General features: G+C 40.0%; 2 protein-coding genes across 3 annotated transcripts in view; both read right to left on the bottom strand.

Moving 5' to 3' along the window:
• LOC116690651 (polyadenylate-binding protein 1A) overlaps positions 1–2,541 on the bottom strand; it is a 6,897-nt gene extending 4,356 nt beyond the window's left edge. The window contains exons 1-4 of one of the 2 annotated variants that reach the window (XM_032517738.1): positions 1,676–2,541; positions 1,233–1,426; positions 957–1,072; positions 291–430 (exon numbers count right to left, since the gene is read on the bottom strand). In XM_032517738.1, the coding sequence (XP_032373629.1) occupies positions 291–430; positions 957–1,072; positions 1,233–1,426; positions 1,676–1,868 (643 nt within the window). In that variant the 5' untranslated portion in view covers positions 1,869–2,541. The remainder of the gene's footprint in view (positions 1–290; positions 431–956; positions 1,073–1,232; positions 1,427–1,675) is intronic. The other variant, XM_032517739.1, reaches the window with a different exon arrangement.
• Positions 2,542–3,963: 1,422 nt separating this feature from the next.
• Positions 3,964–14,405, bottom strand: part of LOC116690652 (14-3-3 protein zeta) — a 16,799-nt gene continuing 6,357 nt past the window's right edge. The window contains exons 3-6 of the mRNA XM_032517740.1: positions 6,910–7,033; positions 5,955–6,118; positions 5,607–5,702; positions 3,964–5,112 (exon numbers count right to left, since the gene is read on the bottom strand). Of these exons, the coding sequence (XP_032373631.1) occupies positions 5,056–5,112; positions 5,607–5,702; positions 5,955–6,118; positions 6,910–7,033 (441 nt within the window). The 3' untranslated portion in view covers positions 3,964–5,055. The remainder of the gene's footprint in view (positions 5,113–5,606; positions 5,703–5,954; positions 6,119–6,909; positions 7,034–14,405) is intronic.

The raw sequence follows: 14,405 nt of genomic DNA, 5'->3' as shown, positions 1-14,405 counted from the left end.
CAGACAGGTCAACCAAAAGCCAGTTTAAAAAGGGTATGTATTTAGCTGATTTTAGACTCTAGGGGCGGTGAGCATTCCAAAGTTTTGGTGCTACCGACTTGAAAGCTTGACCATCACAGGCCTTAAGCAGGGTGCAGGGAACATTTAATAAATGTAACAAATTAGAACTAGGGGGCGTGGTCACAAATTTGGTTGCAGTAAGTCAGCCACATATGTAGCTGCATGACCGTGCAATGGTCAGAAGGTTAGGGGGAGAATTTTAAACTGGCTTCTATATAGAATTGTCTTACCATATTTACCAAACATATCCTTCAGCTTCTCGTCAGTCATGTCGTCCCCAAAATTCTTGATGTAAACATTGGTAAACTCTCTGGCACGTGCCCCAAGCTCAGCCTCCCTCTCTTTACGTGACTTAAATCGCCCGACGAATCTGTTGGTCAAACGGTGAAAAATGTTGGACCAAATCACACATACCAAGAGAAGCCATCCCCAAACTCTTTATTTACCACAATGCCATTTAGGACATCAATACTCAACCCTGAGGTTTTGCCCAAAACTATTCAGGGAAATCATCCTCTACTGTATTACTCTTTGTATTTGCACCTAACCAAAATATTCAGATAAAGAACTTGACTGTCATCCACGACTAGTTGCAGTGTGGGACACAGATGGCTTTTTTACACCTGCAGTGTAGATTCAAAACCAGTCAAAATGGGAACCACTTATAGCACCATTTACCTCAGGACAGCAAAAATGTTTTAGGATGGATTTAGAGTTAAATGCTATGGATGACATGAGCTTGCTCGAGTGTAATTTTTACGGATGAACAAAGATTATTGGAGATGAGTTTGTGGACAAGATGCAGTTAACACACACTTCGATTAGATGTCAGATTCACATTTAGCCAACCCCCCAAACATATTTATTCATACCAGCGTAATTGTAGTCCCACTTACACTTTTCTGTCATTGAGTAACATGCCATTCATTTTCTCAATGGCCCGCTCAGCAGCCTCGTGGGTCTCAAAGTGCACAAAGCCGTAACCCTTTGAGCCATTTTCATCACAAACCACCTTGGAAAGAGAGAAAACAATCCCAAACACCATGCATTTAAAAACACACAGAATCAGCTTCAACCTGGTGCAATATTTAGTCATGCAAACAAGTGTTGTGTATGTAAAAGCACTCAAACACAAAAACATAGGCCAACAAAATGAATGCTGCCCCGCCTACCTTGCAGGAAAGGATGTTTCCAAACGCAGAGAAGGTGTCATAGAGAGCCTTGTTATCAATGGACTTGTCCAGGTTCTTGATGAAGATGTTGCCCACTCCACTCTTCCTCAGCGATGGGTCACGTTGAGACCACATGATGCGGAGGGGTCTGCCTTTGATCACATCAAAGTTCATGGTGTCCAGGGCTCGCTCAGCTAAAAAAAACAGGCCCAAAATGTTAATACTTACAACACTTAGTTCATGTCTGGTCTGTATTTTGCCTACTCCAACCTATCCTAAGACTCTCCTAAAATTGCGTCACATAAACGTGCTGAGTAGATCAACAATAGTGCTAACCCTGGCTGTAATAGGGATGATGTACCATGGTATGCCATACATGATCAAAATGGAGTCAGTCTTGTTAGCTGTCCTTGCTAAAGTACATTACGTTAAGGTAAACTTACCATCAGCGGGCTGCTGGAAGTTGACATAGGCATAGCCGAGGGATCGGCGGGTGATCATGTCTCTGCACACTCTGATAGATAGGATGGGCCCAGCCGGGCTGAATTTCTCGTAGAGCATGGCCTCGGTAACGTCTGGATGCAGGTCTCCCACATAGAGGGAAGCCATTGGATAGCTAGGCGCGCTGGGATTCATGTCTGACGACGCGAGTTCTCCGGCAACTGTCGGGTTATATTTGCTCGATATTATGTTGACAACAGTCAGCTAATATAGGCCTCCTATATAAAGAGGTTCCTTTTCTAAGTCTCTTCGATAACTTCACAAAAATTAAGAGCGCTGACACATATACTAGCTAGTATCTTAACAGATAGCAACGTGGGCTAGCTAGTTAGCTTGATTAGCAAAATGTCGGAGCGTGGCCTAAACCGATGTGGCTCGCCGACTTCACAATTTTGAATCTGTACTTTCACAGTCACTTAATAAGCTAAATTGCCGGTAGTAAACGAAGCAAATACTGTCATTTACAATGGTAACTAGAATGACAATGCCCTTAAAGGGATAAATAACTGGTTAACAATATAAATGGCTAACGCTAATTCACCCACGCTTTCAACAATGACGCTAACGGCTTGGCTTGCTAACGTTCTTCTCGTCTTTCGTTATTTTTCGAAGGCGGCGTCTTCTTCGCGTTGCTTGGGTTGACAAATTAAATCCTGCTTCACCGATTATTATTTTTCTTATAAAAATATGTCTGCGTGTCTTCTCTAGCTTTTGGTTTGTTTCATAATAATAAAATGTGTGCCGAGACTAGGTCCGGAGCACACCCTACGCAGACAGATTACAGGAATGAAAGGAAGGTCGGTGGAGGTTGTTTCCCGATTCTAGTCGAAACCACGGCGCGTTCACCACCAAAGATGACGTCACGCACCTCGCGATATTTCACATTTGATTCGTTCGAATATTACAGAACATTTCCTCTTTATTACCTTGAAATGTACTACCCCAGCTCTTTTTGGAGTTTGTCACAGCTTCTCTTCCTCTTTTATCACAATATTATTAAGAAAATGTCACCTAACTGGAGAGTAAATACATTTAAGGATTTCTTTTCTCTAGAGATTGGAATGGAGACAGTTACATAGTTATTTACCTTGAGTTAAATATTGCCATTTCTCTGAGGTGGCATCAGCTCTATCGAGTAAAAGTTGGTCTGTGAGCATTCAATCAATTTGGTGTGTCAGGCAAATATTTCGGTCTGTTTTCGCATTTTTGACAGTGGGCGTTTCAGTAGAAAGTTTGAAATGCTGACTTTGCAGTCGCAACTCGAACGCACCATGAATACATGTGCACGTGACGCTCCCCTTTAATGAAATAAAAGTCGATGCCATTTTCGGCATTTAAAAAGTCAGCTTGGTCCAATATTACCTATTACATCCTCCCTTTAAGACACTTTAAATGGCGTTGCTGGCACATATGTGATGTCAAAGAAATTGTATTTCAATCTAATAAAACTGATCGTGATCACTGAATACATCTTCATAAAAGGCCATGTTATGAATCCAACAGTAACTAGCCCAATATATTAGGCAAATCAAAATGTCGTTTTTCGCTTTTGCTGTGCATGATTCCGCTAGGCTCATTCGCATTTCGGCATAGTTCAGCACACAAGAGGCCCTTTGAAAAAAATGCACAAACAGCGCTTTGTGTGTGCTAGGTACGTTCGAAGATTACAACACGGCATTTGGAACACACGATAATCATACATTTGTCAATTATATGACCACCATGACAACCTTTCCCTTTTTTTGCATCACCCACAGGGAACAGTTGAATGTTACCTTGATTACACTCTGCCGTACCAGTTCTGTGCAGAGGATGTGCTATTTATTTCTCTTCACTCACCCTGGGTAGAGCTAGATGGCATTGCAGCTCAACATTCCTCTGTGGTTGCCTTTCATCCTCCTCCTACATAGTCACCCACTGCTTTTTTTAAGTTTCCCTTTCGTCAGCCGTTTATTGCAATGAAACAATAATTTAGTGGCTTGATTTGAGTTTTACAGTAGCAAACTTTCCATGTCTCCAGAGGTCCAGCAATTTAACCAGGTGACTAAGTGCCAGTCTGGCAGCAGCCGCATTCTGGGTAATGATCCATCTCGCACAAGTTTAAGGAGGTGATGGGATTACATTTCATTGGAATTGTACCTTCAACGATTTCATGTGACAAACAGTAACCAAATAGATTACTTTGGAGAATACACATGTCAAAAAGAAACAAAATTAGGGCAGTTGAAACTTTTAAATTATTATTTTTTATTCCACTTACATGAAATTACACATTTCCCCCCAAATAACAGTTATGCTTGGGTGTTCTGTATGAAAATTCCAAAGACATGAACAAAGCTAGCCCGCCCGACAACAACCATCCTTATATCTCAACAAACTACTTCTTACCAACATGCAGTTTAGGCAAGTATTGAAAGAAAAATGGAGAATCGAAGACAAATAAAATACAAATCTTAATTTGAAAAAGCAGTAACTATATAAGCACGTGGGATTTTTTTTTGTTACTGCTGTGCTCATAAAAACAAGCTTGTGTGCTCTTTTGTTCTTCAAAGTTTTCTATACCTCGTAATTGATACATAGAAATACAAAAGCAGGTCACCAGAAAAACAAAAAGATAAGAGTAGAAAGTTGAACAACTGACAGTAAATGGAATGTAACCTTTGTGTTTCAACAAAACATTGCCTTCTGTCTCCATTACCCCTCCACGGTCTTGACCTCTGCTGTCATTCCTCCTGCCAAGTGCAGACTAACAACTGCTGTCTCCTAAGGTGTGAGGAGAAAACTCATTTTGTGAAACCACAGATGTATCATCAAAAGATCTTGTTACTCAAGAACAGGACCCTTAACATGAATAGGATACACACACACACACACAGTATAACTGTTTTCTGACTCTAAAACTCAACCTGCTGCATGTTTCATGAGTTGAGAACTTGCCCTCTCACCCACCACCTCAATAATGCAACAGCCCTAATGCTCCCAAATGCAAAAAAAAGGTCAGCAGACTAACAACCAATCCCAAGCACATTTTACCCTTCCACATGTACCCTCCCCGCCACGCAATTTAAAACTTACCCTCCCTCCCCATCCCCTTTCCCCAGTTAGAAGGAATAGTAAACCGACAGGAATGAGATGAGTGTTGAGAGAACTAAATAGAAAAAAAATGGAGGGAATTGGATGACAATGATGATGATAATAATAATAATAATAATAATAATAATAATAATGAGGTTAATAATGAGGTGGTCTCAGTGTTGATGATCATGATGGAAGATGAACCGGAATGGTGGCAGGTAGACAGCGATGACTATGGGGGTCTGGCTCATTCTCTGGTCTCCTCCGTATCCTCTCCCTCAGCCTGGTTATCAGAGGTCCACAGCTGAGGATAGACGGGAGAAAGAAGCAGTGAGAAGGAGAAAAACAGGGTCAAAGAGGAGGGGGTAAAGGAAAACAGGGCAACATCCATTAACACCTCAACTTACACTCAATACCTTGATTGTCATTTGAAAGGACAGTTGGAGGTACTGCATAGTCTACACTTCAGTGACCAGATAAACACAACCCCATGTTTAGTAACACATCTAAGGCGTTTTCACACCTGCCTTGTTTAGTCGGGGTGACTTGAACCCTGGAGTGTTTACCCCCTTGCGTTTACCCCGTCGAGGAGTGAGGATGATTTTGTGGTTGCATTCTAATAAAAGTCAAAGCCTGCTGCAACGGAATTAATTACGTGGGGTGTGATGGATAGGGAGTCCCACACAGGGCTAATGAATGAATGACATTAGCAAGAATCTATCATTTAGCTGTCTAGAGCATAATCACCGTCTAATCTTTCATAAAATCTGTTAATGAAAGTAAAAAGTGGAAACTTACTGTCAAGTTGTCTCTCAGTAGCTGCATGATTAGTGTACTGTCTTTGTACGAATCTTCACTCAGAGCATCAAGCTCTGCAATGGCTTCATCAAATGCCTAAAAGATTCAAAACACATTTTTAACTGCTGGGGAAATTGTGCTCTTAAACAAGCTGTTATGCGTCTATGGAATGTCTAGGTTTCAGGTAAGTTTGTGTTTCATTGCTGTTTCAATGTGTATGTAACAGCTGTGAATCAGTCTTATAGTCCTCACAAAATATTAACATGACATACGTACATTTGCATTACATTGAGCAATTTAACATCCTTATCAGTATGAAAAGAGAGCTATGTGGTGATATGAACTTACGGCTTTAGCCAGCTGGCAGGCCTCATCAGGAGAGTTAAGGATCTCATAGAAGAAAACGGAGAAATTGAGGGCAAGACCAAGACGGATTGGGTGTGTGGACTGCATTTCATCTTTGCTGATATCAAAGGCCTTTTGGTAGGCTTCCTTTGAGTCTGTAATGATGGCTGAGAGGGGGGAAAAGGCGCATGAGAGCTGTGGAACATTATAACAGACAAGTGACAGTGAAAGACAAAATTCACTTAAAAAAAAGAAAAATGAACAGTGTAGAAAACGACAATACTATACAATACACTCAGTTGCAGGATTATTGGGAGTTCTTCGGCTCAGTGCCTTCAGTGGACCTGACCCTAGCGCCTCTGAGCAGAGATAACTGGTTTTTTTCCCCGACAATTTTGAAATAAAATTTTATATACATGGTGTTTTTTTTATAGGTCATTCAGATTTGACAGGTGGGTAATTACTAAACCAACCCCTAGAGCTGAAGCTGATGACTGTAGACCAGAGACCTAAGATTGACTTTGGCCCATTAAAGTCAACATTCCTTTTTTTAAGATAAGGTTCAGTTTACAAAGAAAAACATCTCTGGTTGAAGATCACTTTTTAACTTGATACAGGGATCAATTGCATAACGGTTTACCTACTAGTTCTTGACTAATAAGTCAACAGTAACAGGAGGTGTTCAAGCACATTTATTTCTCCTTTTTTACTGACAAAAGGAGCATACCAGGACACTAATCAGCACAGAGGAGACAATGTCAAAGCGTAACCCAGTACTGAAGTGTTAAATAGATTCTTATCGAATGCATCTTACTTGGCTAGGACTTGTCAATAACAGTTTCTACCATCCATCTTTTTTAACAGTAAAATATACACACACATAAATAATGGAAGAAAAAAAAAAACACTACCACCCCCACGCACAGATGGTATAAAAGAGACTTAGCATAGCGCTTACATGTCCTCTCTTCTCCTGTAGCCACCTCAGCCAAGTAGCGGTAGTAATCTCCTTTCATTTTCAAATAGAAGACTTTGCTCTCCGCTGCCGTGGCTTTGGCAATGAGATAATTGTCCAAGAGACCCTGTGGGAGAAATCAAAACAGACAAAGAATGTTACAGACTTTCAAAGGGTATTCAATCCAATGTTCCAGCTATGATGCATATGGCTTGCTTTATGGTTGGGGCTGGCATACCTATTGGGTAGTATGGGTATAAAATGTGTACACAATTCAGTGATGAAGGCAATTTGTACAAATATTACTACCAGGCTCATTTGACACTTAAACCGGTTGCTTATCCACTGACCCAACAAGTGCAGTGACTTATTTCAAACCATTCAAATAATCATAGCCCATGTTTTAAACCGCAATGTCTGAGACCTAAAGTAGAGTAGAGCTGGCTACTTCCAATAGCCTCAGGTCTTGAGCCTCAGACTTTGCCTCAGCTACAACACAGATGCTTCAGAGACCACCTTCAGTGGGTGGATCTGTGGGGATTGTGGATAACAGGAAAGCATAGGGGCTAAACAGAAGAGTTGGGAGTGAAGATGGTGGATATTGGAATCGTTAAAATCCAATACAGCTTTTTCTAAAATAAAAAAGGAGAGTGGTGTTTGGATGAAAGCTGGTGGGGGTGAAGAAAGAGAGAAGGGATGCTGAACTCCTGATGAGCTTTTGCTAAGGAAGTAGGTCACTCTCAGAGCCTAGCTTGGATTGTTCCAATACAACATGCGCTACCTGACAGCCTCTCCCTGTTTATAACCTGAATGCTAGCTAACTGGGAACAGCAGCCCTTTTTGTCATAAGTTAGCAAATTAGGGCTGCACAATATGACCTAAAATCAAAGTCACAATTAATTGCACATTATACCTCGATAACGTTAAATGAACGATAACAGTTTAAAAGTTTATTTTAATAACTTTTCATCTCTAAGGTCTTAAAATAGCACAGACCAGATTTAAAGTTGATCGGATGTAATCTCTAGGAGGAGTTTGTTAAAGTACAACAGTGGAAACAGCCAAAATCAAACTAATTTCAAACTTTGAATTCAAAATGGCAGACTTCCTGTTGGGTTTAGCGTATAGCTCCAATGAGCTTTTTTGTGTGTCTTGACATGGTACTTATGTGTAGCACGTTTTGTTAGCCTAATTAAACATACTGCAGGGGTTCGATTTTTAGAAACTTTGCAGCGGGTGCAAGCGAGCCATTTTGTGCACCTATTCCCGAAACCCTTAAAATACATACATTTTCACCAGGTTTGATGCGACCACCAATTTTGGTGAGTCTGTTAAAGTATGTTAAGACCCTAATCTTGTGCACTTAAGTGCACAAGAAGGAACAATAATTCCTTCAGTTTCAATAAGTCACTAGTAAATTGTTAAGTGACAAAAACAGATGAGAAAAAATAACAGTTACAATAACTGAATGCACAATGAGGTTTACCAGTTTTAAGTGAACAACATTTTAGTCCAGTGTGTTATTTTTCCCAACAACAGCAGTGACCAGCGCTAGTATGTGTCTTTTATGTCATGGCTTTAGCGGCCTCTATAGTGAAATACAGTCACACTACACCGTTTAGCTGTCAGCATTTTAAGCCAGTTACTACTGTAGCTGTAACGCTGTAATGTTAGGCTAACATGTCAAAGCAAAACGCGTTGTTAGTGTTCACTAGCGTGACATGCAGCAATGTTTCTGCTGTCTTTAACATCTTTTTAGAGCATCAGAGAGCAGTTTAGACATTTAGGTGACACGATAATGAGGCACCATTATCCGCGGGATAGAACAGGTGGTTGCCAAAGGGGGCAACTAGAGGCCACGAAATGGTTGCCAATTGACTCAAGCTGGTTGCCAAGGGCAACAGTTACTGTCAAGCCCTGGTTCTTAAAAGTATCAATGTTTACACTAAGAACTGACCACAAAGCAGTTACATTAATCTACTTTTTATTTAATATGAACACACAATAAAGTGCAGCTCTACAGACTACAGTCATTGAGTACTGACTAAGTGACATTTCATTTAGATATCTTGAGGTAACCGAGAGACCCCTTTGAAAACGGCTATGCCACTTTTCCCGTCACCATAATGTATTTTAACTTTGGAGCGTTTTTAACAAGGGGGCAAGCCTCTCCTCTCTAAGCAAAGCTCCCTATGGCGCCATTTTGATGCTACCAAGCCATCACCTGCAGTCAGCATCCCATTGACTCTCATTCATTTTGGCACCACTTTGACAGGAAATAGCTTTACATCTGAAGCGTTTATTTCTAAAGAAAACAATGTATAAAAGGCTGCATTACCTTATACCTTACGTTATGGCTCAGTAGCAGATGTTTTTGTAAAAATAGGCTAACTATTTTGTCATAAACACGCAACTTACTGTTGCACAGTAGAGGAATCACAGTATACTACAGGGTAAGCTCAGACAGTTTTGGACTTCTTTTAAACCCAGCCCTACTTTGGAGTCTATATCCTGGACTCAGGCACCCTCGTAGCCAAAAAGGGTTTAACACTGCCTTTTACAGAAACATGAATTAGTACTTCCTTCTAAGTGCAGATTTGATCTCTTCTATGGGGAAATTTCAATGTTTCCACCCAACACAAAAAGTGTGCCTTGTAGAGCAGAATTCCCCATGGCATTAGTCATATGTTAAGAAACCCAGCTCAGACCTACCCGTAAATTTACAAAGCCTCCTGATTTCTAATCTATGAGTTACTGGCCCAACTAATGCTCTCTACATAGGAATAGTTGAAAATGAGCCTGGGTCCCTGAGTAAAAGGAAAAAAATAATTTAGGTCACAAGTTAAAAAATTCAGTCTGAAAAAGAATGCAATGTAGGGCAACACCACAAGACTCCACTACATGATATTAATAGCTCAAACACAGAACAGTAGGCTATTCCAAGTGGATTCAGAAACATGGGTTTTTGCTAATTCGGTAAAATCCTGTTTATTACACATTGCATTTGTACATTATCCCCAGTATAATGGAACAAACCAGGCTGATGTAAGTGCCTGCCATTTGCAGAATGCTCTTAGAGTAATATGAGGCATTAGGGAGGCCCTCTGGGATCTGAATGTAGAACTGGGCCACTGGCAAGGGCATAGCTAAAATCAAACTAAAACCATGGCAGGAATGTTCAAAGTAAATTAAACTATACAATCTCATTCAATTATACCTTCTAGAGCTGGGCAATTGGACCAAAATATTAAATAAATAAAAAATGTTTTGTTCTTCTAAATACTGAATAAATATATTGATGACTAAATGTTCAGTTGGAAGGCAACACCACATATGAGATGTCACAAGCCCTTTAAAACAGATTGTGATCATATAAAATGCAAAGACTGAAAATTAAGTTATCTAAAATAAATAGCCCTTATTAAATAAAAAACAGGCCCGTCTCTGAGAATGCTCCTTCAGTTGTTTCAACAAGAACAGTACACTTACAGTTTTTCCTCTACTACTTAACAGGGAAACCTACACTCTACATTTACAACTTGACAGCTTTCCTGTTAATTCCTTCTCTGCTCCGACAGCTGTCTGCTCTGATTGCATGCGCTGTATCTTACCAACTCTCTCAGGCACAGTAGCCTACGCACTGAGCTATTCCCCAAAGAGCTACAATACTCTTAACATGAGTCATTATTCTCAACACAGTTGTGTTTTTCACCAAGATTAAATGTTATTTTGTGTTTCAACTCGTAAAAGGTTTTAGCCCCATTTCATCTATGACGTAAACAAGCATCTGTCTGTCTCGCGATAGAGCAGAGGGGTGTCTCAGCGTAGCGCAAACACAACTTGCTCTCGCTTTTTCAATCATTTTTTTCCAATTGGGCAACTGGCCGCTTGACTGGTCCAACGATAACTTTTTACTGGCTCCAGGGCATCGGGCAATCCTTACTGCTGTATGCAAGGGAACCGATCAGATGCAGTGGGCGGATGGGGGCGGGTTACACGTGTGGGCGAGAGCGATGCACTGCTTTATGGAAGAAATAGGTTATGCAACGCAACATCAAACTATATCGATAACTCGAATTGTCTCATCCCATAACGGGATTGAAAATATTTTGATATAATTTAAAAAGGTCAATAAACTGCTCAGCCCTGATATCTCATCTGTGTTCTTGCTGCACTTAAAGAACAGAAATTCCAAGAAAGCAAGCCAAGACTAAAAACCTCAGCTCAAAAGAAATGCACAGGTCAGGCCTCTGTGTTGACTCCCCCCACTTGAATAGAACTTGTCTTAACTTGTATTGTTTCTGCAGCACATTCTGTAAATCTTATTCATGTCCAAATGAGCATCAGGGGTGTGTGTGTGTAACATATTACTTACATATCTTTAAATCGAGTATTCCAGTGGATATGGACTGTTCGCCTACTTTGATCCACCTGTGATATAGCTAAACTCAAAGTACATGCAGTAAGTCTTGGGTAACATTAGGATTGCAATTGACAAGTTATATGCTTTTTAAATGGTGGTTTTTTTTTTTAACAATACTTGTTTTAACCAGACTTATCACTCACATGAAAGTGATAACCCTGGGAAAATCAACCAACAGGAGCCATGCAGCAATTTTACATAGGTGAGAATGGGCATTTTTGTCTTCACACAACTATTTACATCCCTTTTCTATGCTATTCTATGAGACTGTGTCAAAGGTATGGCAGTTGTGCCCATTTAATTCATCCTGTAAGTCCCTCTCTCTGGCAGCCGGCTTTTCATTCTGCCTTTGAGTATAGCCACCCAGAATAGGAACAAACGCATCTGTAGAGGTTGCCGGACGACGCCTTGTACGAATTTGTTCGCTTCAAGTATACCCCAGCGTTATCCCAGTCCTACACCCTTCCTCCTCTGCCCTATTTACTCTCATCCTTCTCTATTTCGGTCCCCATAAGGCTGTTTGGCTGAAGTGGAGGTCAGTGAGCCAGAGCGCTGGTGGCTCAGCAGCTATCATTAAAGGATTAGGATATGGTTAGTCACCAGGTAGATAATGCACAGGCTGAGAGAAGAACAGAAGCAGAGGTCCTACAGATGCAGGGGTTGAAATGCCTACATACAATATGGATGGTAAGGGACGTAAAATGTGAGCCGTGCAAATAATTCTCAGCTTTACACGCACAGATGCACGTAACTTGATACAGAAATATGTTGTGCAGGGCTGCTAATTTTAACGCATTGAGCATAAGACTCACACATTTTTTATTTAGTTATTTAATTTTATAACGTAAGTGCAAAAACGACACCGACAGCCCACAGACGACAAAACAGCGCAGTGCAGCAGCCAAGACAGCCGCCGTTCTCATTTTGGAAGTTGTTTTATTCGTGAAACAGGTAAAAGACCGAGAAAATTAAAGGGGAACGTTAGCTCATACATTATAACACATCGATAATTTCCTCATACTTAAATTGTCATAAAAACAGATAAGGAGTTGATGTTGGAATTCTGTTGGTGGGATCCGGCAAGCATACACAAACATTCGGCATCTTTTCTTTATTAATAGAATTTTAAAATGTATATTCATAATAAACACTATTTAATGATGTGCACATTTTCTCCAACACTGCACCAAATGTATGAAGGTAGGGCTGCAATTTACAATTATTTTCATTGGTTGATTAATTTGTATATCATTTTCTCAATTAATATATTAGTTGGTCTACAGTGTTTCCCACAGGTTGAGAATTTACTTGTGGTGGTGGGTGGCTCAGGATGTGATAAGTACTAGTGGGTTCAGTAATAAACTTGTCAAATGAAGGTTTGTGAACAGTTTTTTGGAAAACAATGATTAAATTACAATAACCAATAATTAAGAATGACTATTTAAATATTAACAAATTAGACAATACAAATAAAATTACTGCAACACTTTGCTGCATCAAATAATTTCAGGGTAATTATTAGGGCTGCACAATATGAGGAAAATATGAGATATGGCCTAATGTTGTTGGATATCACAATATTACTTACAATAAATAAACCGATATAAAAATGTACTCAGTTCTGCCTTTCTGCAGCTTTCAGTATTGTACTAAAATACAACAGCTTGTTGAATTTAAAACAAATGAAAGGAAAGTGTAGCCATGATGATTTTTAGCCGTATGTTAACGGTTCAGCAGATTAAATACCAGATTACCTGGAGCCCAAATATGTAGCTATTAGAACTGTCACTTTCTCTATGATATATTGTATTTAGGGCTGTAACGATATGAAATATGAAACCAAAATAGCTCAGATCCACAAACCTGTGTTGCAGTGTGAGAAGACAGAATCGCAACACACCCCTTCCAACTCCCTGAGTTCACTTCCCGTCCACATCCAATGCTACCACATCTTTAAATTACTAGTAGTCCTTTTGGTGCTGGTGATGTGTCCACGGGGCTGTTGTCAGCTCTCATCCTGACTGAATTCTTCCAGCGCCAGGAGACTGAGGCAAACACACAGGGGTGTGCTAGCTGGCTAAATTACAATGAGATTAGTCGTCTATCCATACAGTTAACGTTACTGATGAATTTGTGGGTTAGCCCAGAGTTGTAAACCGTGGTCAAAACAATCATTCTTTGCATGCATTAGCTACTTGCTTAGCTACCAGCACCTTTACTGTAGGCACCAAAGCCCTTTTCCTCTTCGACCCCCCTGCAGGTTGGAAGCGGAATTGTCCATTACTGTTACCATTATTCTTGTGTCTCTTTCCAGCGGTGGTTAATGAACCACTGAAACAATTTTGGAAACAGTTTAAGGTACAAAAGAATCTTTGGTGTTGGATCTATCGATATTGAAATTAATCAATATGTGGTAGGAAAAAAGTTGTATTACGTTTACCAATTATAACTCTACTACAGCTTCGTTATAAGATACGCTCGCAAAAGAAACTGCAGTGGAGAGGGGTAACCACCAGACTGATAAATGTTCTGGGCACTTTCACAGCGGTGTGGCCATTTTGTTTCTACGGTTTTATTAGTACAGTTAATCCCACTGCAAAACCACCAGCAGCATGCTACTAGTACTAATGACACAGCCTCTGTCTGAAGTGCAGCGTTGACGCTATGAACGTCAGTGTTTTCCAAATTCCAAGACGTCCTCAAAACGTCTTGTTTTGTCCACAACTTCAACGATATTCAGTAGAGCCTGACCAATTTATCGGCGGGCCAATATTAAGCATTTTCCAAACTATTGGTATTGACATTTATAAATGGATGATAAATTAATTCCTTTTTAAATATTGATTCAGAATCAATTATACAAATGATTCTGACAAGTATTTAAATAAAAGAATAAGACTAAACACCCTTCAACCAAGTTATGAGTGTGGGCATTGCATAGTTTGTCCACTAGAGGGCGCTCTACAGCGTCGCTGTTGGCAACACTGATTTTTTTGCTATTGTATTTTTGTTCAAAAGGACTTAAAGATTCATATCTTAAGTTTGTATTGTTATACATTTTATTTATCAGAACTTT

Source organism: Etheostoma spectabile, chromosome 6, assembly GCF_008692095.1.
Source record: "Etheostoma spectabile isolate EspeVRDwgs_2016 chromosome 6, UIUC_Espe_1.0, whole genome shotgun sequence".
Lineage (NCBI taxonomy): Eukaryota > Metazoa > Chordata > Actinopteri > Perciformes > Percidae > Etheostoma > Etheostoma spectabile.
Note: the sequence above shows the minus strand (reverse complement) of the source record. Positions and strands in the feature narration are given on the sequence as shown.